The sequence below is a fragment of the Diaphorina citri genome, unplaced genomic scaffold (genome assembly GCF_000475195.1).
Source record: "Diaphorina citri unplaced genomic scaffold, Diaci psyllid genome assembly version 1.1 scaffold2336, whole genome shotgun sequence".
NCBI lineage: Eukaryota > Metazoa > Arthropoda > Insecta > Hemiptera > Psyllidae > Diaphorina > Diaphorina citri.
In genome coordinates, this window is record NW_007379760.1 from 22,491 (window position 1) to 31,060 (window position 8,570).

General features: G+C 40.5%; 1 protein-coding gene across 1 annotated transcript in view; it reads right to left on the bottom strand.

Annotated features, from left to right (window-relative positions):
- Nucleotides 1–3,601: 3,601 nt before the first annotated feature.
- Nucleotides 3,602–8,570, bottom strand: part of LOC108253615 (ATP synthase subunit alpha, mitochondrial-like) — a 37,821-nt gene continuing 32,852 nt past the window's right edge. Inside the window, exons 9-10 of the mRNA XM_026830461.1 lie at nt 4,923–5,058; nt 3,602–3,897 (exon numbers count right to left, since the gene is read on the bottom strand). Coding sequence (XP_026686262.1) covers nt 3,656–3,897; nt 4,923–5,058 — 378 coding nt within the window. The 3' untranslated portion in view covers nt 3,602–3,655. The remainder of the gene's footprint in view (nt 3,898–4,922; nt 5,059–8,570) is intronic.

The window sequence follows — 8,570 nt, forward strand, 5'->3', positions numbered from 1 at the left end:
TATGTTATCGCAGAGTTTCTAAGAGCATTATTTGAACAGTGCTCATTTCCCTTTCGCAATTTTCACGGCGGGAAACGGAACTTTGCCTGGCGTTGTAACATTTTTGCACCATGTAGGTACCTTACATGATCATTAGTAATATCATTACTAATGATGGAATTCCGGATTTTCTGATTTTTCATCATCATTATTTGGAAATAGAGCTTCATTATTTGAACAGTGCTCATTTCCCTTTCGCAATTTTCACGGCGGGAAACGGAACTTTGCCTGGCGTTGTAACATTTTTGCACCATGGAAACTGTGAAAGGAAGTTATGACTCCAACATGAATAGAAAAGGTTTTCGTTGTGTGTCCAAAAAGGTGTCAATATTGGCCAGGACCTCAAGAGTTGAAACTTGCTTCTGATTGGGCTCCAAAGTTCATAGTCAACCAACCAATCAGAGTGCTTTATCAAATCAGTTTAACTTGGGTTAAGTTTTAAACTCAGATTTTGGTTCCGGCCATGTATTCCTTCCAGATTTAATTTATCTTTCAATTGAATCGTCTGAGGGACATGCTACGGCACAGACAGACAGACACACACGTACCTAATAGAATAGGTAGCCTTCTGCTGAAGCTAAGGGACTTTTAAGTCCTATGCGAGCAGTATAATTGAACAATAAGTACTATTAACTATTTTATTATTTTTATCGAATCATCTGAGGGACATGCTACGGCACAGACACACACGTACCTTGCTTGAGCAGCTCGGTCAGACGGACACCTCGGTTGAGCAGCTGTTGGGTGGCGGCGTCCAAGTCGGAACCAAACTGTAAACTTGCTTCTGATTATTGGGCTAAGTTTAAATCCAAAGTTCATAGTCAACCAATCAATCCATAGTCAACCAACCAATCAGAGTGCTTTATCAAATCAGTTTAACTTGGGTTAAGTTTTAAACTCAGATTTTGGTTCCGGCCATGTGTGACTCCTTTGTGGGTAAAAGATCTCCCATTAGAGAAGTCATAGGTTTTGAGAAGTTGGCGTTCTGTATACCCCTCCTTGCTTCCCTTGGTATCTGTCATTAAAAATTGACTTTTTCGCTTTTTCCTTATCCCCCCTGAAAAGGTTTTTTCCCTTTTTAACTTTATCTTGTTTATTTTTCATTTCGTTTTTCCCATTTTAGTTTAAACAGGCCTTTGTAAACTGTTGGGACTGGTTAGCCCCTAGCCGACAGTGTGAATGAGGTCTCATCCTAAATTTTCCAAAGATCTTTGCAAGTTCTTTTTCCCGCCCTCCTAAAAGGTTCTGCAAAGGCCTCTGGTAATTTCGCCCCCTGATAATCTAAGCGTTTCTGAAAACATTTGAATGTTTTATTGTTTAAGAAGAACTAGAAATATTATAATGATAATATATTAAGGATTTTTTTATATGTATATCTTTTGTGTTTTTCCTTTCTTGATTGGTTTTGACTAGAGATGCGACTTTTGACTCATCTTTGGGATTGAATCCCAACTGAGCTACTCAGTAAAAGGAACTACTCTTTTTTTCAACTCGGGCCCGATGCCAACTAACTATTTTATTCCGTTAGGTACACAAATGGCTGGTGTTCATTGGAACTTTCAAAGATCATAAAGGACACAAGGGTGATAGGGAACTGTAACTGCTAAGGTTATTTATGGAAATCCACTGTTCCCATTGGACGACATTATTAGCGGAGAGAACATGGAGTGTGGTTTATATCAAGAGAAACTCAACTAAGGTCTTATCGTCCCGAAATCGAAGAGAGAAGGAAAACAGGATAGAAGAAAGCCAGCCGTTACCATACAGACAGACCTTAAAGTTCCAGGGAACTTGTGTGAAAATGAACAGGAAATATCCCCCGAACCGGCTTTTTTCAAAGGAGGCTGATCTTTTCAAAGGGGGATTCGAAGAATATCTGCTATTCATTATCACAAATTTGGAGATTTTGCTGTTCTCGATAAATCAATGATAACAGTGATGGCCATTTTTTCAGTTTCTGCCCATGCGTAGAAGCTTAAAAAAGAAACACCATGATTATTTTTATTATTTGAAATTTTTTCAACTTCTCAAATAACGAAAATCAATCAAACCATCAGTTTCAAGTCTCTACTCATGCACAAAATCTGAAAATTTGAACATTCCAGCTTATCGTTAATGTTATCGGGGAAACAACAAAACCTCCAGTGGCCCTGTCTTGACAAATCCAACACTGCTGTGACCATCTCTCAGTCCCAGAATTTTTTTCAGCTTTTTTTTTCTATTTTTTTAGAATTTTTTATTTACACAAAAAAGTAACAATTGGAACAAAGAAAATCCCCCGATTTACCTTACATAGCTAGTCTTATAATTCAACAAATTTCATATGGTACCTAAGTTTGATTTGGCTGATCCTTTCCGACAAATTTCTTTATAAAAGAAAAATAGCATGATATGATTTCAACTGTTCCCCGTTAGACAAAAGGGGAACCAACTTACTGTGTATGTGTAAAGATGGAAAAAATCGATCAAATTAAATAAGGATCAATAATCAAGGGATCTAATCAAAGGAGGACTCATTCAAATACCTTTTTCCATTTTCACCATAAAAATAAGTATCCTAATTCCTAAATTATAAGTGGGCTAACTGTATTACTTACTAAAAAAATATTAAATAAAAAAAGAGAGTAGGTATGTAGTGAGAATATTTTACGATTTTGATTGAAGGATAAGACAAATGCAATTATTACTCCCCCTACAGGAAAATAACTTGTTAAACAAAGCTTTTTCTATTTTTTCTTCTAACCTATTTTTTCTATGTTTATTTCTCCCTAGCTCTACATTTAAATTTATTTATTTAATGGCGAAACTAACAACATCCTCTTCGACCCGGCCGACTACACGTACGAGGAATTGGACCAGTTTACCAGTGAGTAGAACGGATCATTTCTGTGGCTGAGTGGTCAAGAGCACTGACTCTCAACCCGGAGGTGCTGGGTTCGATTCCCGGCCAGGGCGGAAATTTTCTGACCGGACGTTTCCGTTCTTGGATAGACATGGAAGTACAACAATGTGCCTTGAATTAATGCGAAAGCGGTACCGAGTATCTTTTCAAATCCTTTCTAAAAAAATCGGTTCTCTGGTGTGTGTAACCAGGAAAATTTGTAGGAAAGGTCTTTTATATTCTACTTCCGTTAATACCAACAAAGATTCAACTGTATTGGACAAAAGGCCAAAGAACGATGGTACACTTATTGTTCAACACTTTATCACGAACTGTTCCTTATTTTTCTTCCCCAGATGTGCCTAAATCTTTCGAACCCAAGGTCTCCGAGCCACACAACCGCCATCAACTGTGGCGCATATTCAACTGGTACGACAAAGACAAGAACAAGCCCGAAGACAACCCGTACGCCAAGAAATACAACAAGGTAAGAGTGTGGTCTGTGTCGTAGCACGCCCATTCCGTAGTTAAGTCCGACAAGTTTCCCCTTATCGTTGGGAGAAAAATCGTGTCGTGTGTAGTGGAAACACTCTCATTTAAATTAAGTTGTGTCGTCTGAAGACGACCTGGGCTCTTGGAGCCCATTCCCACACACGATTTTTTTTTTTTTTTTTATTGACCGGGAGGATAGAGGAGAAGTTATCTAGAGAGGGGAAAAACTGGGCCGGGCCCAACTTAACCGGTGAAGTTGGCCAGGAAGTTGGTCACCACGGTCTTCAGCTTGGCATCGGTGTCTTCGGTGATCTTGCCCTCCTTCTTGATGGACTCGAGTAGGCCCCGCTCAGATGACTTGATGTGGGCGAGGAACTCCTTCTCGAAGGTGGTGATCTTGGCCGGGTCTAGCTTGTCCAGGTGGCCGCGGACTCCGCAGTAGATCACGGCCACTTGCTCTTCGATGGCCATGGGCACGTATTGACCTGGTTGGGAAAACCAAATAAAATCGAAACTTTTTAAAAAGGTGAGTTGGGGACATATTGACCAGCGAGGGGGGGGGGAATTAAATTAATTAGCTCGATAATCGCTTTTTAGTCAAGCGATTATCGTCAAGTAATGCGTTTAGTTACAGTAATGCGAAAATTGATCAGTAATTTTTTTCGTCAGCAACCCAATATTTTTTCCCTAACACAACCTAATTTTATGCTGTGTCGTTTGGCAACTCTATGTTTAGAGCAGTTTGTTAAATACATTATTTAATTGTTTCTCATCAAGTTATCATCAATGATGACTTCCGTGGCAGGACATATAGGTACAGAAATGGCTGGTGTTCATTGGAACTTTCAAAGATCATAAAGGACACAAGGGTGATAGGGAACTGTAACTGCCAAGGTTTTCTATGGAAATCCACTGTTCCCATTGGACATTATTAGCAGAGAGAACATCATGGGGTGTTGTTTATATCAAGAGAAACTCAACTAAGGTCTTATCGTCCCGAAATCGAAGAGAGAAGGAAAACAGGATAGAAGAAAGCCAGCCGTTACGAGAACGAACGTAATCCGTTCAGGATAAACTCAGCTCCGGGTGGTAATCGAACCCGCGGCCTAGCGCTTACAAGGCAGACGCGCTAACAACCAAGCTAACTAGGCTGGCCCTTCCAGATTTAATTTATCTTTCAATTGAATCGTCTGAGGGACATGCTACGGCACAGACACACGTACCTAATAGTGGTAGCCTTCTGCTGAAGCAAAGGGACTTGTAAGTCCTATGCGAGCAGTATAATTGAACAATAAGTACTACTAACTATTTTATTATTTTTATCAAATCATCTGAGGGACATGCTACGGCACAGACACACGTACCTAATAGTGGTAGCCTTCTGCTGAAGCAAAGGGACTTTTCAGTCCTATGCGAGCAGTATAATTGAACAATAAGTAGTACTATTAACTATTTTATTATTTTTATCGAATCATCGGAGGAACATGCTACGGCACAGACGCACACGTACCTTGCTTGAGCAGCTCGGTCAGACGGACACCTCGGTTGAGCAGCTGTTGGGTGGCGGCGTCCAAGTCGGAACCAAACTGAGCGAAAGCGGCCACCTCACGGTATTGAGCCAACTCCAGCTTCATGGAACCGGCCACCTGGAACACAGAACAGAATATAGGTTAGATATGAATAGAATAGAATAGAATACATGTTCGAATAGAACAGAGGTTTGATATGAATGGAATAAAAGAGAATAGAAAATTAATAATAACTATAGACTAGCTAGAATGTTTTATGACTATTAACCAGGAGGAAAGAGACCAAAAAGTAGAACCCCAGGGATGAGATGTACCAAGATATGAATGATTAAACGAGACATTGAACAAAGAGCTGGAAATTGGGGAGATGTCGAAGAAAAAAATGAACGATAGGAGGTGGTGGCGACGCTTCATAAATCGACCCAATGAGTAACTGGAACGATACACGTCTTATTATACTACTCGCATAGGACTGTTAAGTCCCTTTACTCTAGCAGTAGACTATCACTATACTATAAATGCGTATAGCGACCGGTGCCAGCGTGGTAGGTAAACATTGGATTTTAGGATTATTGAGATATTGGGAAAATCCTACAATGCTGCAGTGAGCACCAAAGTTGTGACAAAAATACATGGGATTTTAGGATTATTGAGATATTGGGAAAATCCTACAATGCTGCAGTGAGCACCAAAGTTGTGATATAATAACACAAATAAACTGCATTTACATTATTACAGAATAAGGAAAGGAATAGTACAAGGAAAGTAAAAAGGAAGACTAGGTTGGGACAAGGAAAATCGTGTGCTGTTCGAGCCACAATTTTTTTCTTTAATCAATTAACAATCAGAGACGAGTTGAAGCCCTCTTATCAGACATTGATCAAAATGCTTTCTCTGTCTCTCTCCTTCTTCCTCTTTCCCGCCACCCCTAGGATGTGTGAGTGAGAGAGAGAGAGAGCGTTAATTGAGAAAAGTATGTAAAAAAGTCACCGGACACTCCGGACAGACTAGTTTCTTTTCCTTTTCAACTTTCGTGAAGACCAGATCGAAAAAAAAAATTCACGTAAATTCAGTCCCAAATAATTTTTTGATCCTTGAAATTTTTTTGAAAATTTTTCAGCAGTTTTTACTTTCAATTTTTTTCTTTAGAAGTGATACAGGGTAAATTTTTTAGCAGAATGAGCGAGATTTTTTAGTGCACCGTCTATTTATAGGTGATCAGTTTATTTATCAATTGGAAAAATCAGTGTTTTTTTTTTCCTACTCATTTGCTCTATTCAATAAATCGATTAAAAATTGATTTTAATTAATGAAGAGTTATGACCGGGGAGAAATAACTCTCCCACTTTTTCGTCAGCCTCTCAATCAGACCTACTGTGGGTTTCACCAACTTACTTTTTAGCCCTAACAGCCCTGTTAAGCCTATAGCCCTAACAGCCCTGTTAAGCCTAATTAAATGACATTTTTGGTTTGATTCAATAAGTCGATTAAAAATTGATTTTAATTAATGAAGAGTTATGACCGGGGGGATATAACTCTCCCACTTTTTCGTCAGCCTCTCAATCAGACCTACAGTGGGTTTCACCAACTTAATTTTTAGCCCTAACAGCCTGTTACCTTAACAGCCCTGTTAAGCCTATGGCCCTAACAGCCCTGTTAAGCCTATAGCCCTGACAGCCCTGTTAAGCCTATACGTATCTAAATATGAAAATAACTTTTACTCTTCACTGGTTTTGGTTGATAGGTTTGTTTTATATTATTGTAAGATGACTTAACTTACAGACTAGTTTCACCCTTTCGGGCATCATCAGTGTTTAAAAAGAACCTATTGCACAAGAAGTAGGTATTTAAAATGTCATTTAAATGAGTGTTCCCACTACATACGACACGATTTTTTTCCGAGTGTTAAGGTGTCCACACATAGTCGATCTATCCCACACACGATTTTTTTTTTTCCGAATGTCCTGTACATAATGTAATTTAAATGAGTGTTCCCACTACATACGACACGATTTTTTTCCGAGTGTTAAGGTGTCCACTAGGGTGACCGTAAGGTATGGGGAGAAAAAAAAATGTTGGATTTTTGTCAACGGGAACCCCACAAAGTGTGAAGTTCTTCCAGATAGATTCGAACCCGGGACCTTCTGCATGGCAAGCAAGCACGTTACCACTGGACCAACCGTGCCCAACGAGTACAGTTTTTTGTCGATGGTGGGATTCCAACCCGGGACCTTCTGCATGGCAAGCAAGCACGTTACCACTGGACCAACCGTGCCCCCCATTACCAGTGTAAATTAATGATACGCGAGTAGATGAAAATTAATAGCAAAGGAGGCACTTGGTAATAATGTGATACCCACAAAAAATGTGAAAAAGCTCTCTGCTTTACCAAAAGATTCATGATTTGATTCGACTTTTCCGACATTTATTTCTCAATGTGATTTCTCAATTTCTGTAGCCTTAAGACACCATTGATCTCAGGTACCATAAGGCCAGCCACTCACTATCAGGTAGACCAGAAAGGTACACCTGATAGTGTATGCTCACCAGGTATCAGGTAGACCTGACAGGCGGACATTTTCAGCCGTACCTGTCAGGTCTACCTGATAGTGGGTGGCTGCCCTAAGCTTCGTACAAAACATTACAATTTTTTCTCTATTTTTCCCGAGACACCATTGATTTCAGGTACCATAAGGCCAGCCACTCACTATCAGGTAGACCAGAAAGGTACACCTGATAGTGTATGCTCATCAGGTGTTAGTACCTGACAGGCGGACATTTTCAGCCGTACCTGTCAGGTCTACCTGATAGTGGGTGGCTGCCCTAAGTTTCGTACAAAAAATCACAATTTTTTCTCTATTTTTCCCCTTCTACAATTTCGGACCCTTTTATTCTATTCCAGGGTTTGACGGATCACCAGAGGAGCGCATCCCGTACGCAAACCCCGAGTGGGTATTTTTCCCCCTCCTACAATTTCGGACCCTTTTATTCTATTCCAGGGTTTGACGGCTCACCAGAGGAGCGCATCCCGTACGCAAACCCCGAGTGGGAACACTTCAACATGCGCAACGTACTCGATTCGCAACCCGTCAACCTGACCGCACGCGCCATGGATCCGCTGTCCTGGGAGGAGCGGAAGAAATTGGGTGAGTGGCCGTTTTTCAACCCTCTACCCTAACCCAAGAGAGCCGAGGCCTACGTTAAAGTCACACCAAACTTGACGAAATCCTTCTCTCTTCTTCGCTAATATCTCAGTCGCTCCACATCAGAGTGCATCGCGGAAAACTATTTTCACCATTATTAGGCATATTTACTCAGCACGGGTCTGGAGTTGGAAGCGGTTAAAAAAGAAATGAGGTGGGTAGCCCGCTTTGAACTCTCTACCCTAAAAGAGGAAGAAGTTAGGTGAGTGGCCGTCTTAGAACTCTCTAACCTGCCTCGGTGGTGTAGTGGTCAAGGCGCTCACCTGGTAAACAGGAGAGCGTGGGTTCAATCCCAACCAAGGTATTGAATTTTATCCTCAACATAATTTGAGAATTTGACCACAATAATAGTAGTAGCCTACTGCTGGAGTGAAGGGACTTTTCAGTCCTATGCGAGCAGTATAAATAAGCACTATTATTATTATT